This window comes from Pelophylax lessonae (assembly GCF_965119305.1).
Source record: "Pelophylax lessonae genome assembly, chromosome: 1".
NCBI lineage: Eukaryota > Metazoa > Chordata > Amphibia > Anura > Ranidae > Pelophylax > Pelophylax lessonae.
In genome coordinates this window covers 827,524,693-827,541,062 of record NC_138768.1, presented here as the reverse complement: position 1 = coordinate 827,541,062, position 16,370 = coordinate 827,524,693, and the positions used below count along the sequence as shown (strand labels likewise).

The 16,370-nt window shown below is 41.3% G+C and overlaps 1 protein-coding gene across 1 annotated transcript in view; it reads left to right on the top strand.

The window, feature by feature from the left end:
* Positions 1-10,360: 10,360 nt before the first annotated feature.
* Positions 10,361-16,370, top strand: part of ADRA1D (adrenoceptor alpha 1D) — a 260,246-nt gene continuing 254,236 nt past the window's right edge. The window contains exon 1 of the mRNA XM_082267159.1: positions 10,361-11,747. Within this exon, the coding sequence (XP_082123285.1) occupies positions 10,820-11,747 (928 nt within the window). The 5' untranslated portion in view covers positions 10,361-10,819. The remainder of the gene's footprint in view (positions 11,748-16,370) is intronic.

Sequence of the window (16,370 nt, the reverse complement as noted above, 5' to 3'; positions counted from 1 at the left end):
CCCGCTTGTGTTTACACAGGCGGGCGGATCTCCACACTAGATCCCCGACGATCGGGGATGAGCGGCGGCGATCGCCGCTGCTCTTCCCCTGGCCCGACTCCCGCTGTGACCGAAAACAGCGGGAGCGAGCCTCAGGCGGCGCGCAAGCGCCGCCCAGAAGGGGGAGTGTCTGACGACGTAGTACTACGTCGTCAGACGATAACGAGCCACTCTGCCGCAGTAATATTACTGTGGGCGGAGGTAAAGTCGTTAATGAGACTATCAATATATTTACCGTTTTTGTTTTAAAGGGACCATTACCTGGATACAATCGGTCTCCCTGGGGGTTTTAAAAGATTTTTATGGATCTTAGGGATTATATAAAAAGTTGATAAATTGTATGTCTCAATTTTGAGGAATTCAAATTATTTTTTGGAGAGTAGACCTGCCTCCACTGATAACGAAAGAAGGTTATTTAGCTGGCAGACCAATTTAGGAAAGGGATTTTGGGATAGTTTAAGATAGGTCGTTTGATCTCTCAGACGTCTCATCACTTCAGAAACATTGGTCGTTCAAAAGAACAACATTATCATCCTTGTCACTTGGTTTAATAACTAAGTTAGGTGTATTTTTAAGGTCAGACAGGGCTTTACGTTCTTCTTTTGACAGATTATCGTTTTGTTTACTAGACCAGTCGATCTTGGCTAGATCAGCCTGGACAAGTTCAAGGAACATGCTAATCCATCTATTATCCTAGAGTGGGGGCATCCATAAGGTTATCCTGATCGTCGGTTATTAGGGATTGTGCAGCTTCATCAAATAGACTCTCAAGTTCCTCTAGTGCCTGTTTTTCCCTTTCTCTGAGTGGTGCATCATAGGTCAAGTTGCAATCCTCAGATTTATCATAATAATTCCTAAACATATTGTGCTGTGATCAAGGCTCATCGCCGAAATGCATTAGACACCTTGTTTTTACTCACTGAGGGGTGACAATAAAGAATTGGAAGATTTAAACGGAGTTGCCGGCTGTCTTTTGCTTGGTAAGTCCTAAACATAATCTTCCTCAAAAAGAGGTTCAGGTCTTTAAAGACCTCAAACTCATCCATTGAGCAGGTGGGAGAGAAGGAAAGCCCCTTTTGTAATAGTTTGTAATGTCTATCCAATAGTGTGAACTCATATAGACTAATGCCTCGTACACACGCATCGATTATTGGCCGTGAATTTTCGGCCAACGTCCGATCGGCCGATTTTCGGCTTGTTAGTATCATGCTTTCAACAACCGACTCTGACTTTTCGGCCGAATAAAATCTGGTGTGCAGGCTATAAAATTTTTGTTGGCCGTCAACACAACGGCCGATTTTCGATCAGCCAGTACAGATTTCGGCAGACAAAAATCTGATGAGCAAGACTGGGCATGCTCAGAGAAGAAAAAACACACGGAAAGTAGACCAGCACATGACATCACTTCTGAAGTAGATTTTTGTTGGCCGAGAAAATTCATGTGCAGTCTAGAGCACATTTAAACCAACAAAACACAACTCAGGACAAAAGACGGACTATCGGTCGGCCGATAATCGTTGCGTGTGTACGAGGCATTAGGACTTTCATGTCCCCAGTTTGTATAGGATGAATGTCAGGATTTTGAGTCCATTTTATTTCTGGCTCCTGATTCGTTGTGTGGATTTCCTCCTTTATTGGTCTTTTCCGTCGCTATGATTGCTGTCTAATATGGAACCCCTGTTGGATTTCCTTATCATGCCGCCTTCCTGATTGCTTTGCCCTGGGTCCTCTAAAAAAGTGACTGATTTATAGTTTTTATCTTCCTCACAATCAGATGAAAATATCCCACTACGCCTGGAAGAGTTAAGTCTAGGTCTGGAGAGGCTTCTTCCTATCCTAGTTGTTAGATCAAAAATATGTCCCTTATGCCAGTCTTCTATATCTCTTTTAAATTTTAGTTGTTTAGTAGCTTCTACTTTTTTTGTTTTTTAGTTTTTTCCACTTCTTTTTTTAATAATACATTCTGTTTATCAAATTCAAGGTCGTCTTTGAACTGGTCAAGATCTTTAACAATTTTCTTCTACTTGTTTATGTAAATCCTCCAGTTGCTGCTTTTCTTCCTCAATTATTAATCGGGTAACCTCAATGCCTTGTTCGAGACGAGAGGCGTCCCATTTTTTTAAGGAAATGTTTAGTATCTTAATGTTCTGCTGGAACAACTTTTTCTCGAAGACCTCTAGGGATCATACCCATGCTCAACATATGTCTCCAGGGAGGATATATCCTATTTTCTATTAAGGCACTTAAGGGTCAATTTCTTATGATTTTTAAATGTATCCTTAACCACTTACCGACCGCCGCAAGTACATATACTGCGGCGGTCAGCCCCGGCCAGGCAAAGTGACGTACCGGTACGGCGCGCGCCCGCCCCGGCTCGTTCCCTAAAAAGTCAGTGCGTGTGACCGGCGGACCCGATGTCCGCCGGTCACTCGCGATCGTTCGCCGGGAAGGGAGAATGGCAGGCGGGTAATGTAAACAAAGCCGCCTGTCATTCTCCCCTGTGTAAAAATGGAGATCAGACGGTTCTACTATGTAGGACCGTTGATCTCTGTTTTTACACTAGTAGCCATGTCCAATCACAGTTAGAAACACGCCCCTAGGACACACTTAACCCCTCCTTCCCAAATAAAGTTAACCCCTTCCCTGCCAGTGTCATTTTTACAGTAACAGTGCATTATGTATAGCACTGATTACTGTAGTAATGTCACTGGTAACCCCAAAAGTGTCAAAAATGTCAGTCAAGGGTCCGATCTGTCTGCCGCAATGTCGCAGTCCCTCAAAAAAAATCGCAGATCGCCGCCATTACTCGTTAAAAAAAAAAAACACCAAAAATGACAAAATTATTTCCCTTTGTTAGTAAACGCGATAACTTTTGCGCAAACCAATCAAAATACGCTTTTTGCGATTTTTTTTTTTTTTTACCAAACATATGTAGCATAAAACAAATTGGCCGAAAATGTTAAAAAAGTTTGATTTTTACATTTTTTTTTGGGGAATTTCATATAAAAAAATGTGAAAAATATTGTTATTTTTGCAAAATTTACGCTCTTTTTTTGTTTATAGCACATGATCAAAAAATCGCACAGGTGATCAAATACCACCAAAAGAAAGTTTTGTTTGTGGGAAAAAAAGGACGTCAAATTCGTTTAGGTACAGCGTTGCACGACCGCGCAATTGTCCGTTAAAGTCACGCATAAAAAATCGCAAAAAAAACCCTGGTCAGGAAGGGGGTAAAATCTTCTGGGGCTTAAGTGATTAATAACCTCTGTGGAGTCATTGGATGGTTGATCATTTTCCTTTGAAAAAGCTGATTTCATCTCTACATGAATATCTGTTCCTAGTTCATAGGCCATAATCACAGCAGATTCCAATGAATTGTAGACAATTAAAAATAGTATAGGATAATTAACCCACAAGTGTTGGGTGGAGGTACTTCAATTAGTAAAAATCCTCTAGAGAAAAGGCCATAGACCTGAAATAGCAATAAAACAAAAACTAGTTGTGCGCAGCAACAGCTAGTTAGTGAGGTGCAGGGATAGTCAAAAGACCACCAGACCAGTGCATTAACTGGTCCAGATTAAGACATGGATCGATGTACCTGAATGCAATGCAAACACAAAATAGAAAAGAGAGCATGGAAAGGAACCATGCAAAAGAAGGTTTCCGATAACTTCATAACTACATTATTGATTCATTCCATTGACTCTGCTTGCTCCCTTGGTCATGAGATACATTGTTATCACTTGCTGATCCATGCCTCAGTCTTATCTATTTTATTTCTTGATCTCAATGTCTCCATTCTAGCGATCTCACTCCCCTGTAACCCATTGTAGGATATCTTAGGCCGGAATTCCTTTACCAATATATAGGTCCTCATGAGGGTTCATGTATCAAATACATCCTGCATGGTTACTACATTTTTAGTCGGTATTCCTTAATATTTCCTTTTTCATATTACTATCTGCTACATGCTTTAAGCAGTGGTAGTGGATACCGAGCATGGCCATACAGGATCCGACCACACAATCTTGCTATATATTCATGGTCTTGAGTCTGGACTTTTTATTATATGTGACAACGTTGTCAAGTTTTACATGGTGTGTTTGGTGGAGGTAATGTTACATTGATGTGAACCATTTTCTATATAATAAAGTTTATTTCTAGTTAAATTACTTGTACCAGGGACCCCTGACTACAGTGGATGTTGCAATTTCAGTGTATAGCAAAAAACACATGCTGGCTCTTGTAGTTCTACAAACTAGTAATCTGTATGCTGTAACATGTACCAGGTACTCCCACTGCATGCTGGCTCTTGTAGTTCTACAAACTAGTAATCTGTATGCTGTAACATGTACCAGGTACTCCCATTGCATGCTGGCTCTTGTAGTTCTACAGACCACTTATCTCCAGCTGTCACTTGTGCAAGGAACCCCTGACCATGCTGCCAGTATATAACAAACAAGGCAGGCTGGCTCTTGTAGTTCTACAGCCAACTTGTGTAGATGCTATAACTTTTTACCTGGAACCCAGAACATGCTGCCTCTTCTTCCAGGTAGCCCAGTGCATGCTGCCTCTTCTTCCAGGTAGCCCAGTGCATACTGCCTCTTCTTCCAGGCACCATAGTGCATGCTGGCTCTTGTTCCAGGTAGCCCAGTGCATGCTGCCTCATTTTCCAGGTAGCCCAGTGCATGCTGACTTTTCTTCCAGGTAGCCCAGTACATGCTGCCTCTTCTTCCAGGTAGCCCAGTGCATGCTGCCTCTTCTTCCAGATAGCCCAGTACTTGCTGCCCCTTCTTCCAGGTAGCCCAGTGCATGCTGCCTCTTCTTCCAGGTAGCCCAGTGCATGCTGCATCTTCTTCCAGGTAGCCCAGTGCATGCTGCCTTTTCTTCCAGGTAGCACAGTGCATGCTGCCTCTTCTTCCAGGTAGCCCAGTGCATGCTGCCTCTTCTTCTAGGCACCATAGTGCATGCTGGCTTTTTTTCCAGGTAGCCCAGTTCATGCTGGCTCTTCTTCCAGGTAGTCCAGTGCATGATGGCTTTTCTTCCAGGTAGCCCAGTGCATCCTGCCTCTTCTTCCAGGTAGCCCAGTGCATGCTGCCTCTTCTTCCAGGTAGCCCAGTGCATCCTGCCTCTTCTTCCAGGTAGCCCAGTGCATGCTGCCTCTTCTTCCAGGTAGCCCAGTGCATGCTGCCTCTTCTTCCAGGTAGCTCAGTGCATGCTGCCTCTTCTTCCAGGTAGCCCAGAGCATGCTTCCTCTTATTCCAGGTAGCCCAGTGCTTGCTGCCCCTTCTTCCAGGTAGCCCAGTGCATGCTGCCTCTTCTTCCAGGTAGCCCAGTGCATGCTGCATCTTCTTCCAGGTAGCCCAGTGCATGCTGCCTCTTCTTCCAGGTAGCCCAGTGCATGCTGCCTCTTCTTCAAGGTAGCCCAGTGCATGCTGCCTCTTCTTCCAAGCACCATAGTGCATGCTGGCTCTTCTTTCAGGTAGCCCAGTGCATGCTGGCTTTTCTTCCAGGTAGCCCAGTGCACGCTGCCTCTTCTTCCAGGTAGCCCAGAGCATGCTGCCTCTTCTTCCAGATAGCCCAGTGCTTGCTGCCCCTTCTTCCAGGTAGCCCAGTGCATGCTTCCTCTTCTTCCAGGTAGCCCAGTGCTTGCTGCCCCTTCTTCTAGGTAGCCCAGTGCTTGCTGCCCCTTCTTCCAGGTAGCCCAGTGCTTGCTGCCCCTTCTTCCAGGTAGCCCAGTGCATGCTGCCTCTTCTTCCAGGTAGCCCAATGCATGCTGCCTCTTCCTCCAGGTAGCCCAGTGCATGTTGGCTTTTCTTTCAGGTAGCCCAGTTCATGCTGACTTTTGTAGTTCTACAGACTAGTTATCTGTAAATGCTGCAGCTTGAACCAGGTATCCCCGAGCATGCTGGCTCTTGTAGTTCCACAGACTACTTATCTCCTGTTGTCACTTATACTGAGAATCTTACACCATGCTGGGTGGTTCTATTTTGGTGTATAGCAAACAAGGCATGCTGTCTCTTGTAGTTCTTTAACCTAGTTATATGCAGATGGTGTAACATATACCAGGTACCCCACAGCCTGCTGCCTCTTGTAGTTCTACAGACTACTTATCTCCAGCGCTCACTTGTACCAAGAACCCTAGACCAGGCTGGATGATGCAATGTTAGTGTATAGCAAGCAAGACAGGCTGACTCTTGTAGTTCTATAGCTAAGGTATCTGTAAATGCTGTAACTTGCATTAGGTACCCCAGTGATTGTGAGTTCTTGTAATTCTGTTGATTGCTTACCACATGCCACTAGCTCTCCCAGGTAGCCCAGTGAATGCTGGCTCTTGTAGTTCTATATTCTAGTTATCCCCAGCTGTCACTCGTACCAGGGCCTTAGACTATGCTGGAAGCTGTACTGCCAGTGTATAGCGAACAATGGATGCTGACACTTGTAGTTCTATATCCTAGTTATTTGTAGATGCTGTACCTTGTACCATGTACTCAATGCATGCTGGCTCTTGTACTTCTACAGACTACTCATCTCCTGCTGTCACTTATACTGGGAACCAGTATAGGGTAGCAAACAAGGCATGCTGTCTCTTGTAGTTCTTTAACGTAGTTATCTGTAAATGTAACAAGGTACCACGCAGCATGCTGCCTCTTGTAGTTCTACAGACCACTATTCTCCAGCTGTCACTTGTACCAAGGACCCTAGATTACACTGGATGATGCAATGTTAGTGCATAGCAAGCAAGGCAGGCTGGCTCGTGTAGTTCTACAGACTAGCTATCTGCAAGGCAGGCTGACTCTTGTAGTTTTATAGCTAAAATATCTGTAAATGCTGTAATTTCCATCAGGTACCCCATGCCACCACCTCTTCTAGGTACCCCAGTGAATGCTGGCTCTTGCAATTTTATATCCTAGTTATTTGTAGATGCTGTAACTTGTACCATGTACCCAGTGCAAGCTGGCTCTTGTAGTTCTACAGCTTGCATATCACTTGCTGCCACCTTGTCCAGGTACTCCAGATCCTGCTGGCTCTGTAGTAGTTCTACAGACTAGTAGTCTGAATGTGCTGCAGTTTGTACCAGGTTCGCCTAATGCATGCTGGCTCTTGTAGTTCTACAGACCACTTGTCTCCTGATGTGACTTGTACCCAGTACCCTTGACAATGATGGATAATGCAATGTTAGTATATAGCAAAGGAGGCATGCTGGCTCTTGTAGCTCTATAGCCTAGTTATTTGTAGATGCTGTGACTTGTAGTGGATACCCAATGTATGCTGGATTCTTGTAGTTCTACAGACCATATATCTCTTGCAATGGCTTGTACCAGGGACCCTTAGACCATGCTGGATGCGGACATATAGCAAACAAGGCATGCTGGCTCTTGTTCTATAACCAAAGTATCTTCAGATGCACCAGGTACATCTGTGCATGCTGGCTCTATTAGTTCTACAGCCTAGTTATCCCTCGTTGCTGTATCCTTCTACTAGTAATCCCAGATCATGCTGGCTCCTGTAGTTCTACAGACTAGATATGTGTAAATGTTTCAACTTTTACCAGGTACCCAACGAATGCTGGCTCCTGTAGTCCCACAGACCACTTATCTCCCGGTGTCACTAGTAGCAGGGACCCTGGACCATTCTGGATGATGCAATATCATTAATATAGCAAACAATGCATGCTGGCACTTGCAGTTCTTCAGCCTAGTTATCTGTAAATGATGTAATCATACTGAGTAGTACCTTAGTGCATGCTGACTCTTGTAGTTCTACAAACAACTTATCTCTTGGTGTCACTAGTATCAGAGACCCCAGACCATGCTGGATGATGCAATGTCATTGTATAGCAAACAAGGCATACTGACTCTTGTAGTGCTACAGACCACATATTTCCTGGTGTCCCTAGTATCAGGGACCATAGACTATGCTGGATGATGTAAAGTCATTGTATAGCAAACAATAAATGCTGGCACTTGTAGTTATTCAGCCTAGTTATCTGTAAATGCTGTAAACATACCAAGAGTCCCAGTGCAAGCTGGCTCTTGTAGTTCTATAGACCACATATCTCCTGGTGTCACAGGTATCAGGCACCTTAGACCATGCTGCATGATGCAATGTCATTATATAGCAAACAAGTCATGCTGGTTCTTGTAGTTCTACAGACCACTTACTGTATCTCCTGGTGTCTATGCTGGATGAGATGCCATTTTAGTATAACACAAGCAAGGCATGCTGGCTCTTGTAGTTCTACAGATCACTTACTGTATCTCCTGGTGTCTATGCTGGATCAGATGCCATTTTAGTATAAAACAAACAAGGCATGCAGTCTCTTGTAGTTCTACAGAGCATTTACTGTATCCCCTGATGTCTATGCTGGACGAGATGTCATGTTAGTATAACACAAGCAAGTCATGCTGGTTCTTGTAGTTCTACAGAGCACATACTGTTTCTCCTGGTGTCTATGCTGGATGAGATGTCATTTTAGCATAACACAAGCCATGCATGCTGGCTCTTGTAGTTCTACAGAGCACTTACTGTATCTCCTGGTATCTATGCTGGATGAGATGCCATTTTAGTATAATACAAGCAAGGCATGCTGGCACTTGTGATTCCTCAGCCTAGTTATCTGTATATGCTGTAATGATCCTACCAAGTGTCCCAGTGCATGCTGGCTCTTGTAGTTCTACAAACCACTTATCTCCTGGTGTCACTAGTATCAGAGACCATAGACCATGCTGCATGATGCAATGTCATTATACAGCAAACAAGGCATGCTGGCTGTTGTAGTTCTACCGACCACTTACTGTATCTACTGGTGTCTATGCTGGATGAGATGCCATTTTAGTATAACACAAGCAAGGCATGCTGGCTCTTGTAGTTCTACAGAGCACTTAGTGTACCTCCTGGTTTCAATGCTGGATGAGATGCCATTTTAGTATAACACAAGCAAGGCATGCTGGCTCTTGTAGTTCTACAGAACACTTACTGTATCTCCTGGTTTCAATGCTGGATGTGATGCCATTTTAGTATAACACAAGCACTGCATGCTGGCTCTTGTAGTTCTACAGAGCACTTACTGTATCTCCTGCTGTCTATGCTGGATGAGATACCATTTTAGTATAATACAAGCAAGGCATGCTGGCTCTTGTAGTTCCACAGAGCACCTAGTGTACCTCCTGTTTTCAATGCTGGATGAGATGTCACTTTAGTATAACACAAGCAAGGCATTCTGGCTCTTGTAGTTCTACAGAGCACTTACTGTATCTCCTGAGGTCTATGCTGGATGAGATGTCATTTTAGTATAATACAAGCAAGTCATGCTGGCTCTTGTAGTTCTACAGAACACTTACTGTATCTCCTGGTGTCTATGCTGGATGAGATGTCATTTTAGTATAACACAAGCAATGCATGTTGGCTCTTATAGTTCTACAGAACACTTACTGTACCTCCTGGTTTCAATGCTGGATGAGATGTAATTTTAGTATAACACAAGCAAGGCATGCTGGCTCTTGTAGTTCTACAGATCACTTACTGTATCCCCTGGTGTCTATGCTGGATGAGATGTCATTTTAGTATAATACAAGCAAGGTATGCTGGCTCTTCTAGTTCTACAGAGCACTTACTGTAGACACACACACACATCATAGGTTGAACTGGATGGACTGATGTCTTTTTTCAACCTCACTAACTATGTAACTATGTAACTTGTAGTTCTACAGATCACTTACTGTACCTCCTGGTTTCAATGCTGGATGAGATGCCATTTTAGTATAACACAAGCAAGGCATGCTGGCTCTTGTAGTTCTACAGAGCACTTACTGTACCTCCTGGTTTCAATGCTGGATGAGATGCCATTTTAGTATAACACAAGCAAGGCATGCTGGCACTTGTAGTTCCTCAGTAAATTTACATTCAAGGCAGACACAAGTAATAAAGCCATGGACATAAATAGGGCAATGTCATGCAAACATCTGAAAGTAACCCTTAATGGATCACCTTGGAATTACATGGTTCTTCCAGGAAATCATTAACTGCCACATTGGCTTTAACAATAAGAAAACAAGCATGTAGGCAGGTTAACCAGCATGAAATGTTTTCCTCTTTCCTGAGAAGAAAGCTCCACATTAGCACACAAGGAAAATCACAGAGACCCTTTGATCTCAATGTGTATTGTAGTAGCCATAAACACGGAACCACCTGCTTCCCTCTAGCGGCGATGGAGGAAAATGCAGGAGCCCTCCAGCGCCTTATCACGGAGTAGCAATGAAAGGAGGAGGGGCTGGGACCTGCCAAAGTGAATGAAGCACAGCCAGGGTTGGCTTCATTTATCCATTCAGAGCTGACTTCTTCTTTTTTTTTTTTTTTGCAAGCAACTCAGGCTGAGCTCATCATGCATTGCACAGGACTGCCATGGAGAGTGGAGTCAGCATCACTTTGTACCATGTTGCCTTGCTCTCTCCCATATTAGAGGGGGGGAAGTGAACCATCATCAATCTAAAGGGGAGTAGCAATTGCTCTGTGCTGCAGTTGACTCAGAGAAGCATCCTTGGGCACAATGACACTCACAGGAGGAGGAAGTGCAAGGCACTGAGAAAAGTTTTACTGCTGTCACCTTCTTGGAGAACCTCTCATTGCCTCTTCATGCAGAATGTGGCACCAAAGTGTGAGTGCCAGCCTGGTATTTGGTGCAGGAGATGACTTGCTGAGACCCCTGGAGATAAGATGTGCCCACCTTCAGCCATGAGATCTGGATCTGCTTCTTATATGGAGAGGAGATTGGATTAACATGACTTGGTCAGAGCCCAGCAATGAGAGCCTGTGGTGGAACCAATCAAGTGTCTACCTGCCAGGTGAGAATGGGACTGATAATGGCACCTCCTTGGCAGAAGCTTTGGACCTGCATTCTCTGAGTGTGGGCATTGTCCTGGCAGTTTTCATCCTCTTTGCCATTGTTGGGAACATCCTGGTCATCTTGTCTGTGGCATGCAACAGGCAGCTGCAAACGGTCACCAATTATTTCATCATCAACCTAGCCATAGCTGACCTACTGCTAAGCACCACCGTGCTGCCCTTCTCTGCCACCCTGGAGGTGCTGGGCACTTGGGTCTTTGGTAGGATCTTCTGTGACATCTGGGCAGCTGTGGATGTCCTTTGCTGCACTGCCTCTATTATGAGTCTGTGTATCATATCCATAGACAGGTATGTAGGTGTGAAACATTCCCTCAAGTACCCAACTATAATGACTGAGAAGAAGGCTGTGGTCATCATCATTGTCCTGTGGGTGTCCTCCATGGTCATCTCCATTGGACCTCTGTTGGGCTGGAAGGAGGCTCCACCAGATGATGACAGCCAATGCAGCATCACTGAAGAACCTGGATATGCTCTCTTCTCTTCCCTCTTCTCCTTCTACCTGCCCCTGCTAGTCATCCTCATCATGTACTTCAAGGTCTACATTGTGGCCAGAAGGACCACCAAGAGCCTAGAGGCTGGAGTGAAGAAGGAAAGGAACAAGTCCATGGAGGTTGTCCTCAGGATTCACTGCAGAAGTTTAGGGGAGTCCAATGTCAACTCCAGGAAGGGTCACACTTTTAGGAGTTCTCTGTCTGTCAGGTTGGTCAAATTCTCCAGGGAGAAGAAAGCAGCCAAAACTTTGGCCATAGTGGTTGGGGTGTTCATCCTCTGCTGGCTACCTTTCTTCATTGTGCTACCATTAGGTAAGTGGGCACTACCTATCACCCCCCACTTGTGGTTTCATATCTCAGGTTTCCTGAGTATTTTTATTGGTAAATGTGTAACTTGTTACATTTGTTGCTGTTGGGTTGTTTTAGTTTATCCAATGTTGTGTGTTTTGTATCTGTTGTTACATAGTAAGGACTTTCTCTTCTGTGTGTAGAATTATTGTTTCTGTAACACCATACCATGCATTGTTCCTAATCTGCTTGTTTTACGCTTCACATCCTTAAGCTGGATACACACTATACAATTTTCTTTCGATTTTTTTCCTTTAGTGTCGGTTCACACTATGGCGATCCGACTTCGGGGGCGACCTGTGAAGTCGCGTGCACCGCAAATTCGGCGCGACTTGCACGGACTTCACATAATGGAAGTCAATGCAAGTCGCTCCGATGTCGCCCTGAAGTAGTACAGGAACTATTTTCTAAGTCAGAGCGACTTGTGTCGCTCCTAATAGAATGGTTCCTGTAGCACAGAATTGACCGCGACTTGTCAGGCTGACCAGTCGCCTGACAAGTCGCGGTAGTGTGAACCGAGACTTAGATTTACCAAAACCATGTAATATGAGGTCACACCTAAACACTTTCAATTTGTATGCAATCAGGCAGGCACTTGCTCTACATAATAAGCAAGCAAAAAATTGGGGGAGCAAGCCCTGAACATGTATATCTAAAGCCGGTGCAGCTATGGACCAAGCAACATGTATATTAAAAAAGAATAGCGCACACATGCAAAAGAAATGACTATCAAATATGGAGACAATCCATAAATAAAAATGGGGATTTAGTCCCACCATATGGCCATATCGTGCTCAATCCCACCACTACGTCAAAGTACCCCATTATCAGTGGGTCCTACACTATCCATAAAAAAGGGGTGAATCCAGCCTCTCTAACCCTTGGAGACAACACTCCTTGCTGGGAGAGATGTGCTAATGCACTACAAGGGACTCCTCCTATATCTACTTGATAGTGGACTCTGATAGAGTACAGGTGTGTGTGGGGGGTGGGGTGCTCAACCCCAGAAGTCTGGTCAGACCGAATACATAATAAACAAGCAAAAAATTGGGGGAGCAATTGCTCTACATAGTTGAAGGTAAATCGAAGTCCCCATTCACACTAGCGTGACTTATCAGGCGACTTGGTCGCCTGCCATTGATTAGCACAGGACCCGTTCTAATAGGAGCGACACAAGTCGCTCCGACTTAGAAAAAGGGTCCTGTACTACTTTGGGGCGACCTGGATAGACTTCAATGATATGAAGTCCGTGCATGTCGCGCCGAGGTCGCAGTGCACGCTGTGCACCGCGACTTCACAGGTCGCCCCGGCAAGTCGTGTCGCCACTGTGTGAATGGGCTCTAAATGAAATTGAACAACAAAAGTTGTATAGTGTGTATCCAGCTTTACTCTAGCTGCATGGTTGATAAAAATGTAAAATAAGGATTGCTGCTAGACAGAAAATGTAATCCAGTTATCAATATTATTTTGGGCAAGGATGGGAATGGGCAGTGCTGGATTTATATGGGGGGGTCAATTGTTCTGGGCCCCCTAACAGAAGGGGCCCCCTCTATACAAAAAATAATATAAAACTATATAAAAAAAACTATATAAAATAATAGAAATATAAAACAATATAAAAAACTATATAAAATAATATATAATGTATCATAATAAATAAAATTACTTTCTTTTAATAAATGTATCTTGGCAAGTAATAATTTGTAGACCATCATATGTAAAGTTTTTACTCTGGACAGAAGGGGCCCCCTCTATACAAAAAATAATATAAAACTATATGAAAAAAACTATATAAAATAATAGAAATATAAAACTATATAAAGAAACTATATAAAATAATAGAAATATAAAACAATATAAAAAAACTATATCAAATAATAGAAATATAAAACAATATAAAAAAAACCATATAAAACCATATAAAAGAATATACTATACTATACTATACTATACTATACTATACTATAATAAAAAAATAAAAATACTTTCTTTTAATAAATGTATCTTGGCAAGTAATATTTTGTAGACCATCATCTGTAAAGTTTTTACTCTGGACAGAAGGGCCCCTCCTCTATGCAAAAAATAATATAAAGCAATATATAAAAAGTACATAAAATACTAAAAATATAAAACAATATAAAAAAACTATATAAAATAATATATAATATATCATAATAAAAAAAAAAATACTTTCTTTTAACAAATGTATCTTGGCAAGTAATATTTTGTGGGCCATCATCTGTAATGTTTTTATTCTGGACAGAAGGGTCCCCCCATTATGCAAAAAATAATATAAAACATTAAAAAAATTATATAAAATAATAAAAAAATTAATAAAATATATAATGCTAACATTTTTACTTTTCTTTCAATTAATGTATCTTGGCAAGTAATATTTTGCAAGCCATCATCTGTAAAGTTTTTACTCTGGACAGAAGGGGCTCCCCTCTATGCAAAAAATAATATAAAACAATATAAAAATTATATAAAATAATAAAAAATATAATAAAATATATAATGCTAAAATTGTTACTTTTCTTTCAATTAATGTATCTTGGCAAGTAATATTTTGCGGGCCATCATCTGTAAAGTTTTTACTCTGGACAGAAGGCGCCCCCTTCTATGCAAAAAAAAAATATATATATAAAAAAATATAAAAAAAGTATATAAAATAAAAAAATATTAATAATAAAAAATATAAAACAATATAAAAATTATATAAAATAACAAAAAATAAATAATAATAAAATTGTTATTTTTCTTTTAATTATTGTATCTTGGCAAGTAATATTTTGCGAGCCATCATCTGTAAAGTTTTTAATCTGGACAGAAGGGCCCCCCTCCCCTCTATGCAGAAAAAAGAATATAAAACATTATATAAAATAATAAAATATAAAACAATATGAAAAACTATATAAAACAATATAAAATATGTCATAATAAAAAAAAACGACTTTCTTTTAATAAATGTATCTTGGCAAGTAATATTTTGTAGACTATCATCTGTAAAGTTTTACCTTGGACAGAAGGGGCCCTCCTCTATGCAAAAAATAATATAAAACAATATAAAAAAAGTATATAAAATAATAAAAATATAAAACAATGTAAAAAAACTATATAAAATAATATAAAATATATCATAATAAAACAAAACTACTTTCTTTTAATAAATGTATCTTGGCAAGTAATATTTTGTAGACCATCATCTGTAATGTTTTTACTCTGTACAGAAGCCCCCCCCCCCCCCTATGCAAAAAATAATATAAAAATATATATAACATTTAAAAAAAAAACATAAAAAATATAACACAATATAAAAATTATATAAAAAAGAAATAATAATTAAAATATATAATGATTAAAAAAATACTTTTCTTTTAATAAATGTATCTTGGCAAGCAATATTTTGCCAGCCATCATCTGTAAAGTTTTTACTCTGGACAGAAGGGGCCCCCCTCTATGCAAAAAATAATATAAAACAACATAAAATATTATATAAAATAATAAAAAAATATTAAAACATATAAAACAGTATAAATATTACATAAAGTAACCCAAAAAAAAAAAAACCCCAACAAAATATATGACAAAAACACAGTAAAAAATAAATAATAAAAAAATATTTAAAAAAAAATTAAATATATGATAATAAAAAAAAAATAATAATTTCTGTTGATAAATGTATCTTCAGAAGTAATTTTTTGCCGGCCATCAATTGTAAAAGTTTTTACTCTGATCTAGAATAACGTATCATTTTTAACAACAAATTTTGGCACAAACCACACATAGAGCGCTATCAATGCGCATGTGTGCATCTGCACGCATGACCTCAGAATGATGTTGTATCATGCATTTTAAAAATGTGTGACTGTCATCGAGAATGTAAACCAACTCTGTGTATGAGGGGCTCTCAGAACCAGAACTGCCTGGGTTTCCCCCAAGGTTTAATCTGGCCCTAGGAGGGGCATTGGAGACTGCCTAGCTGTCATAGTGACCCAAAACAAATGTGCCAATTTAGGTTTTCATGATCTAAATAAGTATTATGGATAAGTGACTCAGAAAGTAATGAAGACAGAGGATCACCATGGAATGGTGCCAGAAATATAACAATTTCAAGAATGGTCATCTCTGTATTTCTCTCACCATAGGTTGACTTTAAAGCCTATCTCCGGGGAAAGGAGAAATCCTTTCCCCTACAGTGCAAGGGTTAGATGTCCATTTAGGTGTAGGGTACTGGAAAAAGCATTTTTACTCACCTGATCCCTTTGCTCCCCTGGCAACCAGCACTCTCCTCCTCTCCCTTATGCTCCAGGGGTGGACTGTCCCCTGGTGTCCTTACATCCAATGCAAAGCTATGGGTGTTGATGGCTTCAGAGGACCTGTGACAGGTGTAACATTGGGGGAAAAGGTCTAGAATTGCAGAGGAATCCTGCGGGAATGGGGGATCGGATAAGTAAAATAGCTTTTTCCAATATCCTAGACCAGTGATGGCGTACCTTGACACCCCAGATGTTTTGGAACTACATTTCCCATGATGCTCATGCATTCTGCAGTGCAGTAGAGCATCATGGGAAAAGTAGTTCCAAA